General features: G+C 38.2%; 1 protein-coding gene across 2 annotated transcripts in view; it reads left to right on the top strand.

Annotated features, from left to right (window-relative positions):
- SLC4A4 (solute carrier family 4 member 4) overlaps positions 1-17,317 on the top strand; it is a 342,726-nt gene that overhangs the window by 273,735 nt on the left and 51,674 nt on the right. For both annotated transcript variants that reach the window (XM_047798372.1, XM_047798373.1), the window contains exons 15-16: positions 4,282-4,352; positions 15,504-15,695. In XM_047798372.1, coding sequence (XP_047654328.1) covers positions 4,282-4,352; positions 15,504-15,695 — 263 coding nt within the window. The remainder of the gene's footprint in view (positions 1-4,281; positions 4,353-15,503; positions 15,696-17,317) is intronic.

A 17,317-nucleotide genomic window follows, 5' to 3' on the forward strand; every position in this document is an offset into this window, starting at 1 on the left:
AAGTTTTTGTGAAAGTAGTGCCTAAATATATCCAGCTTAATACCAGGTAGTAGTTCAGCTCCAGTGCAGAGTCAATAGGTGAGTGTGGAGTGAATAAAGTGTCCGTGGATTAAGAACATCATAACTTGAACTTGTCTCCTGATAGCGATATCTCAAGCATGAAGCTTGGTAAAAAATACTTAGGAAAACAAAAAGGGTAATATCAAGAAACAGTGAATAAAAACTTTATATTAACTTTAAGACTTAAGGCGAGATAGTGACAGATAATTTCTCAAGAGCCACTTCTCCCCAAATTTTCATCATTCACTTAGTCATCCCTACTAAAGCTTTCATCATCCCTACTAAAACTTTTATTGATCCCTTTTTTTGATCTAGAAACTTAAAGCATAAATATTTGACTTCATCATGAGGTACTTTTTTTGCTCAAGTTATCTAGAACCCTTGGGTAAATCTGACATGGCCATGCAGGTAAGAGGCTATTCATCTATTTTCCAGTTACTAGGTTGCCTTGAGTGTTGCTTAAATAGAATGGAATAAACCATTGTTTCATTATCACGGAGAATACTCTTAATGTTTTTCTTATTCAGAGCAGGTTAATCACTTCCACCCCAAGAAGCTAAGTTGAAAGTTTAAATTCAGATTTGACTAACATTTATTAAGCACCATCCAAATGCCAGATATCTTACTAGTGGATTTTAATAAACTATATATATATATATATATATATAATTACAATACTATTATGTATTCGATCATTACATAAACCTTGCGAGGTAGCAGACATTCTTCCTGGTGTGAAATTCTGCTTTTGTCTAGGTCAAGAAACAAATAGTAATCTTAGGTACCATTTATTTGGCTCTTACCTAGTTCTGAACACTGGTGCAAGCAGTTTTGCCTATATTGTCTTATTTAATCTACATGGTAACCTTTTGAGATGGATGTTGTTGAATCCAGTTTCACCTACGTGGAACCTGTCTCTGGTCAAGAGGAGTGGAGTAATTTCCTCAAGATTATATAGCGGGTGTTGGGGACACTGTGCTCCAGAAATCCAACACAATTCTCCAGGTCCTCCTTTCTCCACCCTGTGGTGTGGTGGTGCATCACAGCAAGCAGCTCTGCCTCGGTGGCTGATTGTTGCTCATATTTGACCTTTTAGCCTCAAGAGGGCTTTGTGCATGTTTCAATGGTACCATTTCTGCTGATGTGTAAGGCAGAGGCTTCATGGCATAGTTCCTGATGCCAGGTCACTAGAGGATGAAGAATAGCCTTAAAGAGTACAGCTGACCTTCCCTACGAAGGGGGTATGCTGATGTTGATGGGTGGCAGTTACCTCCTTTTTCTGCAGCTGTTCCTTCTCTAGATCTCTCCTTAAACATAAAGAAGAAATAAGCCACTTTAAGATGGAAAACTCACAGACACATTTTTAAACATCTATTACTCATAGTGTTCATCCCTCCATTCCAGAGAATCAGCTAGAATTTGATACATGCAAAGGAGCATCAAGAAGTGAAAATCCAAGAAATATAAAGTGATCAACCTGTGGAAATTCCCTGAAACTAAGTAGGGGACACAGACTAACCTGGTGGCAGTTGGCTCATTCTCAGCTAGATTCCTAGGGCAAAGTGTTTCTTTGCTTCATAAGCTGTGGGGCTGAGCAAATAGTGAAAGCAGACAAAGTGCAGTGTTTTGGCTTTTCCATTTCACCTTTCCAGAATCCTAATTGAGAATATTACGAATTCTATAGACCCAGATCATTCTGCAGTTGGTTGCTGAAATATTTGCACTGTATTTGTCTGGATCCAAGTGGTGACCAAGGGCGCTTATAGACCAAGTTCCCAATGGGAATTGATCATTTTCTCTTCGGTGAGCTTCAAGAAATTAGCTTTTAATCTCATTTATGGGCTTTATCATATTCTGCCAGTATGTATTTGTGGAAGTGCCTATTTATGTATTTATTGTGAAGTCTTTCTCTTGCAGCAGCTGCTTAATAAACTAAATAGGAAAAATACTTCTTGCTGGCCTTTTGAAACAGGTCTTTTGGGATTCTGAGAACCAGTGTTCTTTCATAGCTTGTCTTGGAGGAAAACTGAAAGGTAAAAGGAATTTAGTTGAGCGCATTGACATGAATCCAGAACTCAAGAGCAGTTACTTACTAAAAACTCAGCTTGGAATCCATGTTCACTCATGATCTTTTTTATCTGTCATTCATTTTGCAAAGAAAGAGCCGGGGATATCTTCTTCCTCCCTTCTCACTCCTTGTTTTCATGCAGAAAGCATGTTGCCAAAAGACCTTCACTCTCTTGTGACAGGAAGCTCATAAAACTGCATTAAAGAATTTAGCTTGGGGGGAAAGCTACTCCGACACCATCTAACTAGTGCCTTTGATTTCGCATATGCTGTTTTCCTGCAAATGGTTGGAACAGGTCAGGCATTTCATTTTACAGTTGAGATCTGCGTCATCAGACATTGCTGAATGTGATCCCACCTTGAATTCTGGGGCCACATAGATTGTCTTGATTTTGATGAATAAAAATGCTGGATAGGAAAGAAAGAAGAATGAACAAGGTTTTGGTTGACTCTAACCCTGGGGAAGAAACTGGGCCTATCTTGCCTCAGAGACCCATCCAGCATGAAACAGATATAAAGCTATACCTGTTATGTGCTCTTGCATATTTTTAAGTGAGCGCATGACATAAGAAAATGTGCTTTGAGCTTTTTAGAATGAAGTAGTAAAAGAATTCGAGGTTTTATTTATAATCATTTACTAATATCTTCCTTTGGGGAATAGGTTCATGTTTTGTCCTACTGTTTCCTTTAACCTATTTTGATTGTTTCTATGACGTGCAATGAAACATAAGGGATAAGAAAACAGAGTTTAAATATGTGCTTGTTTTACTGCTGAATTAGGAAAGCCCTGGCATCAGCTAGCTTTAGGTTAAATGTTTAACAATTCCAGGAGTTCCCGTCATGACTCAGCAGAAACAAATCTAGCTAGGATCCATGAGGGTGCAGGTTCTATCCCTGGCTTCACTCAGTGGGTTAAGGATCCAGTGTTGTGTGAGCTGTGGTGTAGGTCTCAGACGCAGCTTGGATCCCACGTTGCTGTGGCTGTGGTGTAGGCCCCTGGATGCGGCTCCAATTTGATCCCTAGCCTGGGAACTTCTATATGCTGCCAGTGCGGCCCTAAAAATACCAAAAAAAAAAAAAAAAAGAAGGTATTTTTGAGTTCCTGTTAGTTAAGTACCAGACTGGGAAGATTATGGGAAAAAGGAATGAATGAGACATATCCCTTTTATTTTTCTTTCAGGGGTCTCATGTTATAAATTTCAACAGTCAAATAAATTTGTTTCTCCTGAAAAGTTTATATAGACGGTACTTAAAACATGGCAAAATAACAAGACAGGCCAGGAGTTTGGGGCCGGCATGGAGGGGAATGCTCTGGGACCAAGCAGTGATTACCAGTTTGGATGTTCAATGAGCTTTGTGATCCTCCAAGACAAAAAGTTAATGGTGTTATTTCATAATATTTCCATAAATTAGGGATAGCTCTGCATCGCAATTTATTTTTCAATACATCTAGCTCTAAGTAATAGGAAAAAGACTTATCTGATAAAGAAAAATTTTATAGAATACTTTTTAAATAGTATGTTTTAATTTTAGGCTCAGAAATAGAAAACAATGACATATTTCAAAGAGGAGGGTTGGTTTAAGAAATTAGTTTCTTCTGCAGGTGACATCTTAACCGACAAATGATGCCATTGTGTATGAAAATAATTTAAACATTAAATATTCATGCCCATTGTATTTATATAATTTATTATGTAGTACTTCATTGTTTGCACATGTTTTGTGAAGACATACTTTCTCATGTGAAATCCAAATTTCCAAAATTCTAAGATCAGTTAATAATTCTTCCATTTATGAGATCTGACCACACATGAAGCCAGCGATCAACTTCCTGATGTATTAACAGCCTTTTTTTTTTCCTACTAGGCAAAAGAGTGCCTTTTAGTAACAGAAGTTTTTGGTTTTCTCAAACAAATTACAATTCTATCTCCTTAAATATTTGTTACTGTTTCTTATCAGATTAGAGCACAACAGATATGTCCAAATTTTGCTTATTTTACCCAGGTTAAAGGTGAATACAGTTACAATTTTAAAAAAGTTAATTGTGTCTTTATGTTGTTATTGAAGTTTTTTTTGAGATTCCTAATTATGCATATAGGTCATTTTAATCTTATTTACTTCTTTTTATAGTAAAAGATGGTCTTTTTCTTACAGTTAATATCTCAGTGTCTAATGATACCACATTGGCTCCTGAGGATTTGCAAACTGTTTCTTCTGCTGACATGGTAAGTGACTAAATATTTCAAGTCATTGGCATATTATATGTTCTAATTATAATATTCATAATACGATGTTACCCACCTTTCAGCAATCCTAGTCTAAAGATCGTAATAAGTGATAGTGGAGGGACAGCAAAAACATTTTCTGTGTTCTAGTTAGCTTTTTTTTCTTTTAAACTTAAGTTTTTACTCTTACAGCCTGCTTTTCAACCTTCGCAGGAATTTAACTGCTCTATCCATTAATTGTCACCTTAAAATATTTTCACAAGGGAAAGTTAGTTGCAAAACGAGAGCATGGTATCCTCTCTGTTTCTAGCACAAATTCTTCTGACTGCCAGATGGTGCTGTGTCCCCTTCACTGAGGGGGATTGTAGCAGGACATTTCCTGTGTCACTTAGAAGGGACCAGGCCTCCGTCACATGATATCCTTTCCCATGGCTTGTAACCAAGGATCTTTAAGAGACTGGAACTAAGCTTTAAAAATGAGCTGTTTTGCATGGAACAGCGCACACTGGAAGAAAACTTTTGTGTTGGGGAAAGCGCTGTTTCAGACTTGCGATTGTGTTCCTTCTACACTGGATGGAATCTTACCAAAGGATATCAATCTCTCAGTTATAAAGACAGAAACCCTAAGATTTTGTATTGATAGCGCGCCCATCTCTCAGGAGACCAGAACGCTTCTGCAGATATTATATAATCAGTGCCCACAGCATCTCTTTCAAAGATGAGGTTTTGTGTCTTTCCTGGACAACTCTGACTTGACCCCTTTTCTCTCTTGTTTTCGTAACCAGTGGCTCTCTTGACTTCTTTTCTTACTGTTTTCTCTGACTTCTCCCAAACTTTCCTTCCCTAGTTTATCCATGTTTGAGAGAGAGTGAGTGTATGTATATATTTTAAAGACCACATACAGAAAATTCAGTATTCAGTCTTTCAGCCAGCCAACCTGGTGCCTAAAAGGCTATGACTGAAACACAGAGAGAAATACTTCCTTCGAGACTTTTAAGAAATTTAATTAAAATCTAATTAAGACTTAAAAACATATAATTAATTAAAACTATAAGTTAATTTGCACTCAAAATTAATAAAACACTTACTTGCAATGACTTAAACAGAGATTGTTTCCTAACTTAATTCTCTTTGTAACTAATCAAAGAAAGCTATAAAATTCATGAATTTTTAAACCCTGTCTTTGGGTAAGTTCTGGAGAGACTCAAGTAATTGGTAGGTGATTATAATAAGATGTCCCTGTAAGATTCATGGAAACCAAATGGAAACTGTGGTTGACTTCTGGTGTGACTATGACTGAGGACATAAAGGCACAATAATGATTATAATTTGGCTGCCATTTATAGAGCATCTACAAGAGACCAGGTGTTTTATACATATTGTCATCATTATAAACCTTAATAGGTACTATAGTCATTAATATTAACTACTGGGCATAATTAACTCCATTTTATAAATGAGGGAAACTAAAGCTCCAGAAGATAAATAACTTGTCTTGCTCTAGGTCATATAACTGTAAATTAGTAGAACAAAGATTGAACTGAAGTCAAGGTGGTTCCATGACTTGTGATATTGCTAGTGCCCCGTGATGTTTCAATGCTTGCAAATTGAAATGTTTGCTTTTTTAGTTCCTGTAAATGCTCCATACTCTAGTGCAACAGTTCGCTCTTGTGTGTATTAATTGAACACCTTAATTAAAACGTTACGTTGCTGTGTCTGGCACCTCTAGAGAAGATATTAGGAAAAATGTGTGGTGTGTATGTGTATGTATGTAATTATGAAGGATGACTTTTATTCTATTCTTCATTTCTCCTTCTCTATCCATATAACTCCTTTAAGTATAGTTTGCATGGACACACACACTGTACAATGCAGAAATGAGTGTTAAGAGATAATGGGATTTTTTATCATTAGTAATAGCACCTTCTGTTGAACACTTAACTAGGGGCCGTGCTCTTTACATTAATTGTCTATTAGACTCACACTAATTTTGGGAGTTATTATGGCTACCTATATTTTGCAGATGAAGCAGAGTCTTATAAAGGTTAGCTGACTTTCTAAAAACCATATGAACAGTCTATAGTAAAGCCAGAATTTGGATTTGGCTTTCTAACTGCTCTTCCTAACTCTAAAATCTGCCTGTTTCTGTTCTTTGGCAAAGCAGAGTAGCATGTCGCATTGAAGGACTAACAGATTCTGAATTTTCCTGTCAGACTTCCTGGCTGCAAATGCGGGGCTCTGCTACTTAACAAGTTGTGGAAACTTTTCAGTTCCTGTCTGTAAAGTGGTAATGATAATGGTACTGACCCCAGAGATTCTGGAAGAGCCAAATGAATAAAAAGGCAGAACTGATTAGAGTGACTGGTGCATACTTGGTCTCAGTCACTGTTGGGTGCTGTTTTTATTTTATTTAGGGTATTCTTATCATTCCACTGGACCAGGTGCCACCATGACTCGGGTTGGTGGAAAGAGGAAATGGAAAGCCACCACTCCTGACAGGCTGCTGGGGGCCATGTGTGCGTGGCCAGGCTAGCTCTGCTGTCCCGAACCCTTCCTAGGACTACGGTCAGCAGGACTTAATTTCCTTCTTTTCATTCGGCCATAATTAGATCTTGAAAGAAGGTGCTGGAAAAGTGACATGCAGCCCCTGGGCACCAGCAGAGTTCCTCTCCCAAGGCCCTGAGAACATCCTGTCAGAGGAAGGAAGGCCTTTTCTTTTCAGCTTCATTAGCATGCAGACAAGCTTTCCTCTTCCTTGTGGTGTGGGTGTGTTTTCAGGAGGAAAGAGCACCAAAAATAGGGCAGGAGAGCATTTGGACAGAGATACAAACTCTAGCACATCACCTCCCTTCACGAAAAAGCCAGGTTTTCCATTCTTTCCATTTATTATTGGAACCAGCGGGTCTTTATGTCTTCCCACCTTCATCAGTTTTCCTATAAATGTCTCACTTGGAATATCCCTGCACTTGCAAACAAAATTCCTTAAAAGGTCTCTGTAAATCCTTGAGACCAGCCACAGCTTGTCCACACCCACCGTATCTAAATAGTAAAACCTTAAAAAGTTGCCAGCTTCCACTTACCAGCTTTGAGCGAGAACAGATTTCCAAATCTAACATCTGTCTCTTCTGAGGAGGCAATTGAATGGATCAGTTAGTATTTGTTTTTCATTTTAAGATTCTTCTGTCTGTCTGTCTGTCTTTCTTTTTTCTTTCTTTCTTTCTTTTTTCTTTCTTTCTTTCTTTTTTCTTTCTTTCTTTCTTTCTTTCTTTCTTTCTTTCTTTCTTTCTTTCTTTCTTTCTTTCTTTCTTTCTATTATTAAATCAAGGCATAACTTAAGACGCGGAGCTCTTTTTTGCTCATTGCAATGAGTTTTGAGAGTTTTATACCTCATGTAACCACCACACAAAACAAGCTGTAAAACACTTCCATCACACCAGAAAGTCCTATTAAATACTCTGTCTCTTGGGTCATGCCCCAGCTTTTTGAGCCTTAGGAGATCTTTCTTTGTCCAACTGCTCTGCCCCTCATGCCTTGCCTTCAGAGGCCCCCCCCCTTTTTTCATTTTTTATTTTATTTAAAGTTTTTTAAATTTTTATTTTTTATTGTTTTTAGATTTTTTAAATTATAGTTGATTTAGTGTTCTGTCAATTTCTGCTATACAGTGAAGTAATCCGGTTATACATATACATACATTCTTTTTCTCATATATTTCCATCATGTTACATCACAAATGATTCAGCAGTTCCACTGCTAGGCATTTATCCAGACAAAACTCTCATTCAAAAAGATATATGCACTCTTGTGTTCATTGCAGCACTATTCATAATAGCCAAGACATGGAAACAACCTAAATGTCCATCGACTGGTGAATGGATTAAGAAGATGTGGTACATATACACAATGGAATACTACTCAGCCATGAAAAAGAACAAAATAATGCCATTTTCACATTTTTTAAAGTTTTATTGAAGTGTAGTTGATTTACAATGTTGTGATGATTTCTGCTCTTCGACAAAGTGACTCAGTTATACGTTTACACACATCCATTCTCTTTCAGATTCTTTTCCCATATCGATCATCACAGACTATCGGGTAGAGTTCCCTGTGCTATACAGCAGGTTCCCAGACTTAGCCCTGAAATGCCACAGAGGGCTTTCTCTCTGCTCTTCTGCCCTACTTCCCATCTTAGGAAAGTGGCTTTCTTGCATTTGTCGGAGACTCTAAGTGGGGGATTCCTCTTAGCTCTCCTATCAAAGCTCCAGCCATTTATGAACTATCTGTGTGCTTGGCAGAGGCCATGAGAAAATTTGGTAGGGAGATACAGCACCGGTCGATGCCTGGGGCTCCACAAAATTCTAACCTGTCACCCAGGACTACAAGCAACCTTTAAAAAGTCATTAAATATTTGGCTTATTTCTGCATACCTCCATCTACAGTGGGTTTGCCTCCCACTTGCTACTCTGCCAGGACTGAGGCAGCCATGGATCCCTTCTCTCATAACTTTTTGGAATGTAGTTTCTTTAGGTTTCTCATCTCTCTGGTAGAATTTTTAAGACTATGATTTTATAGCTTATCCAGCTGGCTTTAATTGTTAGGTCAGGACAATGTTATAACAGTCTCCTGCAGCTTTCTGTATCTTCATTGTAAGCAGAGCAACCAATTAGTTTTGATATTTCACAACAATATCTATAAATACAGACAATCTCAGCTCATATTCATTATGGAGATTGTAAAGCAGGATTGTAGATCACTGCGGATCTTGCTTACCCACTGCAGGGAAAAATCCCTAGATGAGTCCATGAATTACTTAACCTTCAACCTTTCACTTGTAGCATTACCCTCATAATATTTATGCATATAGGCATAAATGTATATAAAGGCATATATTTTACCAGTTGATACTCAAAAAGAACGTGAGAAGATGTAGAATCTTTCGTTTTTCTTTTTGAATTTGTTGTGCTTATTGTGTTACCCAATGAAGCATATCATGTCTCCATGGAGATGCTGTTAACCGTGGGCCTAAGAACTGTTATGGTTTCATAAATTCCACTTGGCAGTCAAACATGGAAGCAGAAGTGCTTTGACTTGATGTACCTTCAGGGTGACTCTGGGAGTTAAGCTTCCTTTTCATTGGAAATGAAATGTCATATTCATCTTCTCTTGCATTGCATCCTTGTGATTTTCCCCCATGAAGAAAAACGATTGTGTCCTTAAATCTCCTTGAAGATTACATGTTCCTACTTTTAAAAAAATTATGAGAAAGTTAAAACATGCACTAAAATAGAACAGTACAAAAAACCATTATATGCACATCACCTAGCTTCAATCACTGTCCAAATTTGGGCCATTCTCTCTTACATATCTCCCACTTTTGTCTTTGGGGAGGATGCCATCATATTTTAAACTTGACAATGAACCCTTCAGTGTACATTTTACTTTTAAGATTTATAAACAAATTCACTCAGTACAAACAGGGTCATTTGCTAGACAAGGAGATCCAGAAAAATAGATTGAAATCTCTTTGCATGAGATTGACCTCAGTGAAGACCCTCAGCAACTTGGTCCCATTTCCTTTGCACCTGTTTTCCCATTGCCCATTTACGCAAACCCTCTGCCCTGGCCCATGGGTCCATCTGGCCCACTCACGATGAGTTCCTCCATGTGGTGAGCTTTCAGTGAGTCGTGCATGAAGGAAGCATTGTATGTTCTCAAATCAGCGTCTTTGCTCCTGGTGTAATGCTTTACCTCTTAGGAGCATCTTTGAGCCTCCCTATCTAATGTTTTACCTCTTAGTTTCTGCCAGAACAGAAAGAAACATGCATGCAGAGCTTGTCACTTTTAGTCCCTTCTCCACTGGCTTTTGTTACTCTCCCTGTCATTCCTTTCTTGTTGTGTTGTCTTGCTGCACTTCCTCCTTGTGAGTATGAGAGTTCTACAAAGACCAGGCCTTCTTTCAAGGGGTAGATTAACATTTGTTTTTGCTGTGCTCAGTGAAATTCAGGAGTCCCTCTTCTGACCTACTAATCTCTGTACCTTAGACACTTTCTTTTACTGCCTTGCATTATTAGTTAATATTTAAGGGTTTTATTTATCCATTAAAACTTTAAGAGTTGTCACTTTTGTTCTTCTTTATTGCTCCCTTAAAACTTATCTTAGTTGTCCACATTATTGGGGCACAATATATTTTCTGTTTTCTTTTGGCTACACTTTTAGGCTTTCTGTTTTGTTACTCAAAATAGCCTATATATATATAAATGAAATAGCATCAGTAGTGTTAGAAAAAATAGGGTCTCAGGTACATTTGAATTTCAGACAAACAATGAACTTTTTTTTTTTTTTTTTAGTGTAAGTGTGTCCTACATATTACACAGAACGTACTTACACAAAATATATTATTCATTGTTTATCTGTAATTCAGAGGTGACTGGGAATCCAGTATTTTACTTGATAATCTAAGTTGAAAGTTTATTTTGCTTTAGTTTTGTCCTCCAGATAGATAAATTCATAGACATCTTACTTAAATACGTCAAATATTGGGATCTTGATGAATGATTTCATTCATTCAGTTAACGAAGGTTTCTTTTGGTGCCTGCTATATCCTAAATTGAACTCTATCCCTGTCTTGGTCTGCTCTTCTTTCATATTTTTTGGTGACACATAGTCTCTTTGGTCTGCAGGTACCATACTTCTGTCATTTCTGGCTTTTATTCATCCCTGGTCCAGTGAGGCCAAGATGTAGTCAATCTCTCTCTCTCTTTTACTTTTCCTCTCTCACCTTCCTTTCTTCATTCTTGTCTTTCCCAGCACCTCCTTTTCCTACCATACCCATAACTGGGTTCTTTCTCATCCGTCACAAGCATCTCAAAAATCTTCACCAGTGCTAAAGAACTTGCCTTGATCATATAATGCTTGCATGCTCTAGCCTTTGCTTTTGACACTGTATTTCTTAAAGAAAAATTGTCTGGAATTGCCATTTCAATTTTTTACTCTCATGTATTTCTCAACTCATTTCCTTTATTTGAACTCTCCCTCAAGAAATTACCAAGTTTCCAAATATTCTAGTTATAAAAGATAATAAAAAATAAATCAATGGATTTTGTTTGTTTCTTCATAACTCATTATCTTCTCCGAAACTTTAGACCCTCTCAACTTTCCCCCACATGTTACTATTTTCTCCTCCTTTGATTTCCAGTGTTCTCATTGGAACGTTTTCTCCTCACTTTTCTTCTTGCCCATCACTCTCTTGACATTTTCAAAGTCTTTTGTGATGTGTTTGCTTCCATGGCAGGTACCCTACAGGTTTTAGTCTCTCTTTTTCTAGCACATTTTCTCTTCACAGTTTTATTCGGTTTTATTACTCCAGTGATCAGCTCTTTGCCATTGACTCCTTAGTTGGTCTCCAGACCTGACATTTTTTCTAGACGTCCACCATGCTCGCTGGACATCTCTCTGAGCATTTCCAACACTGAGGGTCTCTTTGAGGCGAGCTACAACGTACTTGCAATAGAAAGTCAGGAGCATCATGAGAAATAGAAATCATATGCTATGAGAGTTCTGACAGGCAGAGAGGACTTCTGAGATTACATTCCCATCTGTCTTATTCTTAAAGTTCCTGATTTAACCACATACACCCCAAATATAAAATTTGGTGTAGGAAATAAAGATCAAAGTCAAAGAGAAATGAGAATCACCTATAAAGAGTAAAGGACTGACTGGCGAGGTAAAAGACACTTGCACTAAGCCCAGGGGAAACAGTGGTCCCTTAAATGAGGGTTGTCACCATGGTTATGGGTGAGATGTTATATATTTTAATGTAAAGTCTTCTGCATAACATGACTTGTGAGAAAGAGAGGAATTAACAATGACTTTAAGGTTTTCTGTTCTTGGAATGGAGGAAGATGAAGTTGCTATTAACAGAGAAGGGCCAAAGCCCTAGGGGAGCAGGTTTAAGGAGAAAGATTAGGAGTTGATTTTGAACATGGTTAAGTTTTAAATGCCTCTGGGGATGTAAGTAGGCATGTAGAGTAGTTTACTAAGAAGTAGATACAAAATGATTCATCTTTCTTTAAATTGGAGAGCATTTGCTGAGGAGTTAACAAATCACTGTTAATTCTGAAGGCATCCAAGTTGCTCTTAGAATGACTGAAAATTGCAGTGTGGTTGACACCCAGAGAACGTTGTATCAGAAGGACAGAATGATCTCAGGCATAACAGCACTAGGGCAGCACTTCTGAAGATTCTTGGCCTCACTGCCTCCTTTGAGGTTCTAGTGAAGCCTGTGTTTGCTCTTCCCAGATAAATAGGCACGCACACCATGTTTTATACATTTCAGGGGATCCAGGTATTTCTTTCTTCCCTGTGTCCTTTAACATCTTTGCTGGGTTACGTCCAGCACAGTATTGCCCTCTGTCAGGAGCCAGTGGTATTTGGTTGTACATTTTCCACCGTGACCTACTGAACTAAAATCAGAGTGGTTTGCATGTGAGGGACACTGATCACTTTAGAGCCTTTCCAAAGTTAGGATCACAGTGATCTTCCTAGCATTCTTTTATAGCTGTTTCAGTGACAAGTCCTAATTGTAGCTGCATGGGCAGCTAATGGTGTTACTTTTTTCCATTTTCCAATTGCATAGTGACCCAGGAGGATATTTTTCCAGTCTGCTGACCTGATATACATTCAGTATTTCCTTTAAAATAAATGAACATAGGAAGAATAATTTACATCTTTTGTTCTGTTCTGTGACTTGCCGCAATCTAAAAATTGTGCGCAAAACCAGAGTTACAGTGAATCAACCAGTATCAAAAACACTGTTCATGAAGTAATAAATGTAAAATACCATCAAACAAATATGTCTGGTGTAATATTCTAGTTAAATCATGATAGTTGTATTTAAAAGAATAATATAGGAGTTACCGTCATGGCTCATTGGTAATGAACCCGACTAGTATCCATGAGGATGTGGGTTTGATCCCTGGCCTCGTTCAGTGGGTTAAGGATCAAACATTTCCATGACCTATGGCAATTCCATATGCTGCAGGTGCGGCCCTAAAAAGCAAAATAAATAAATAAATAAATAAATAAATAAATAAATAAATAAATAAATAAAAATAAAATTGCCTGTTGAGATTGTTTAAATGCAGCTTACTCTCTGCAGCTATAAAGAAGCATTCTGATGATATTAAAGTGCTGAAATTAAAGTGAAATTGTGGTAAATTTTTGCTGATTTTAAAACAAAGAAACTTGTTACCCCTGTGACCTGTAAACTTTAAATGTATTGTGCTAAAAACATCCATATGCAGAAATGTGAAAAACAAAATGAGGCATGATTAATCACCTCCCAGAAGTAGAGTTTGATAAAAGAGTAATTGTGCAACTCAGCTGTTTGCAAGTTGAAACTAATATTCCAGGGAGATATCTAAAGTTTATTTTTCTTCCTGACTTATGTAAGAACTTTACCTTTGGAGCGCTATAAAAAAATATGAACTCTTTCTGGCCAGAGATTCTTCTTTTATGTGTATGATCTTAGTTTATGACTAGATTACAAAAGAATTCATGAATAGTAAAGGGCATTAATGATCTGCCTGGTGTGAGGTAGAATTCTTGCCTTTAATGACAGGAAAAATTGATCTTTATTTATCTGCAAGGTGTTCTCCAGTTACTCTTCTGCTAGCACATGACATACTCATTAGCCCTCCACCTAAGAGGAAGGAAGTCCACTGGCAGATTCAATGTCTGAGGACTGTTTCCTTCCTAGTTTATAGATGATCTCATTGTGTCCTCATATCATGACAGGGACACAGCTTTCTGGGGTCCCTTTTGTAAGGGCACTAATCCCATTCCTGAAGCCTTCACCTCATGATCTAATCACCTTCCAAAGGCCCCACTTCAAAGTACCATCACATAAGGGATAAGATTTCAGCATACGAATTTTAGGGGAGCCCAAATATTCAAACAGTTGCACCTCATTAGCCTTGGTCAGTTACTAGGTGCAAGAGGGCATAGCCATCTGTGGAGGCTGCTCTTGTGCAGCAAAAGGGAGTTTTCTAGAGAAGGAGGTAGCTGTGAGCTGATAGCAGCTGAAACTCAGCAGCTGGAGGATGGGTGCACTGGCCTTATCTACTATGCTGGCAAAAGGCTTCTCCTGCATATTAGCAATAGCAAAGAGGAACAGGAATGAGCTGCTGTTGAGTACAGCACTGACAACCTAACAGCAACTCATGAGATAAGAGAAAATTTGAAAATTGACCTGTGAGCTTGAGGCCATGTAACACAGGGAGAAAGATCCATACCCAACTCTACAGCCTATCACAGCACATTCCAGTAATGGATTCTCATGACCCTGACCTGGAGTCCACAAGGAAAAAAGCTACATTTTATTAGGATATGCAATTGAAAAAGCAGGATCTGCAACACTTTTATATTTTAGTTCCCTAAGTCACCAGTTCCTAGTTATTTAGAAACTAGTTCATTTGTGAAAGTGCTGGGGAAATGAGTTAACCAAATATAACCTTTAGAGCATGAACTTTAGGGCCATCAGCTTTAAGCACAAGATGCTGTGTGCTGCAGAAGTAAGTACTTTTTGGAGTTCCCACTGTGGTGCAGTGGGTTAAGAAACATCTGCAGCTGCTCGGGTGGCTGTGGAGGTGTGGGTTTGATCCCTGGCCTGACACAACAGGTTAAGGATCTGGTGTTGCCTTAGCTGTGGGTTAAAAGATCCAGTGTTGCCACAGATGCAGCTCAGATTCAATACTTGGCCTGGGAACTTCCATATGTCAGGCATGTGGCCATAAGAAAAAGAAGTGCTTTTTCAGAGAGTCTCACATTTGGAGACTTGGGATGTTATTATGTCTCAGTTTACTCTCAGGAATGTCCACAGGAAAGAAGGACTTTGGGGTTTTGTTTCTGGTGAACAGATGGGTGATTGTGGGGTTGTGGCACAAACCAGGTAATGGATTGCATCAGTCCTACTGTATTTTTAATCATTGCTCATCTCCTGGACGTCCTTCCCCATTATTCTATGAACACGTCATCAGATTTCACTCTCCACTGGTTTTCCTCAGACTGTTTTGAGCATAATTCCCTATATATCCCATTAAGTATCCAAAACTGCTTTTGATGTGTCACCATGTTCTCATGCCTTTCTTCTTTCAGTACCACAATGCTACCTTTGACTGGGCATTGTTGACGAAAAAGGAGTGTTTAAAATACGAAGGAAAGCTTGTGGGGAACAACTGTGATTTTGTTCCTGATATCACACTGATGTCCTTCATCCTCTTCTTGGGCACCTACACCTCTTCTATGGCTCTGAAAAAATTCAAAACTAGTCGTTATTTTCCAACAACAGTAAGTACCTGAGCTTTAAGTAATTTTTGTAGAATTGTACTGTATCAATAATACAGTTTCACAAATGCAGAAGGCATCTGTAATTCAACCTTTCCAGTATGATTTTGTGCATTTAAAAAAATTGCTTTCCAGTCTCTTTGTGTACATGTATTTTTAACATAATTTTAGTCCAGCATGGAAAAACCTTCCCAAGATTTTGTTCATATAATTTGATCCTAAATTCTGTCATAATTCCAACTGCAATGAAAGGAGAAAAAAAAATGGGGTGTATTCTATATAAAAATTCACAAATAAAGAAAAAGACTTTTTAAATCCTTAGTGCGTTTAAGCACATAAACAAAAACACTTCTCATATTAATCAGGAATTTTGACATAGGATTCTTTGTTCATCAGCTGGACATGTGAGTAATTTAGTAGTTGAATTATGGGCTGTGGGAGTTAACTTAAACTGGGTTGTTACACAAGTGTTGGTCTAAGATATGAGTGTCATCTTAGCCAACCTTTCTGTCCCCAAGTGATGAATGCCATAGTATGGAAACACGGATAATTGTGCTGGGTTGTGCAGACATTCTGTCTCCCATTAATATGCTTGCATGAGCTTAAAGTCAAAACTGTGGTTCCTTGAGAAGACTACGAGATAAGACCAAGATTTAGTTAATGGCATTTGGGTTTCTTTTACCTGCAGAACAAAACTAATCCTTTGTTTTCCAGTTCAATTCTCACTGTTTAGGATGTCAGTAATTCTTGGTAATCTTGATTATACTGATTTTTATCGGTGAACTACTCTATATAGCTGGCATATCATGAAATCTCACCTGTGTTTGGTGTAGAAGGAGTGGGAGAAGTTTGGAAGACATGAGATGTAGTTAATGAAGTTCCTTCTTTAAATGCTTGGTAAATGAAACTGAAAATTAATATAGTCACCTTAAGCTAGAATGATTTTTGACTCTCTGATATTGCTTGTAAAGCGGCAGATAAAGGGAAGGGTTAATAATTGTCCTAGTCTGTTTGGGCTGCTGTAACAGAATACTAGAGACTGAGGGGCTTATCAACAACAGGAATTTATTTCTCACGGTTCTGGAAGCTGGGAGTGATTAGGTGCCCTTTTGGTTGAGTGAGGGCCCTCTTCTTGGCTCCTAGCCAGGTTCTGTGTCCTCAGGTGGTAGAGCTTGTGGAGTGTCCTTTATAGGAACAGCGATGCCATTCATGAAGTCTGCATTCTCATGCTCTTCCCAAGGCCCCACCTCTTGATAGCATCTTCTTTGTGTGTTAGAGTTTCAACATATGGATTTGGGGGGCACCCAACATTCACACCATATCAGTATTGAAATTTCCTGAACTAGCTGGCCCAAAGAATATGAAAACTTTGCTCTAAGGGAAATGTATAAAGAAGCATTCAACTCTGCCTGCCTTAAATGGACATCACAAACTGGTGGTCCACAGGCAGAATTCAACACCCAGCCATTCTTTGTTCAGTGCACAGTTTGTAAACACACGCACGCACGTGTGCACACACGGGCTCAGGTGGAACCTGTCCTTTGGAGATAGTTATTGTCTTATAACTCTCTCTAGTGTCTAAGACTTGGCTACTTCACACATTCAGATTAAGTGCTTGTCCCTGA

The sequence above is a fragment of the Phacochoerus africanus genome, chromosome 10 (assembly GCF_016906955.1).
Source record: "Phacochoerus africanus isolate WHEZ1 chromosome 10, ROS_Pafr_v1, whole genome shotgun sequence".
Taxonomy (NCBI): Eukaryota; Metazoa; Chordata; class Mammalia; order Artiodactyla; family Suidae; genus Phacochoerus; species Phacochoerus africanus.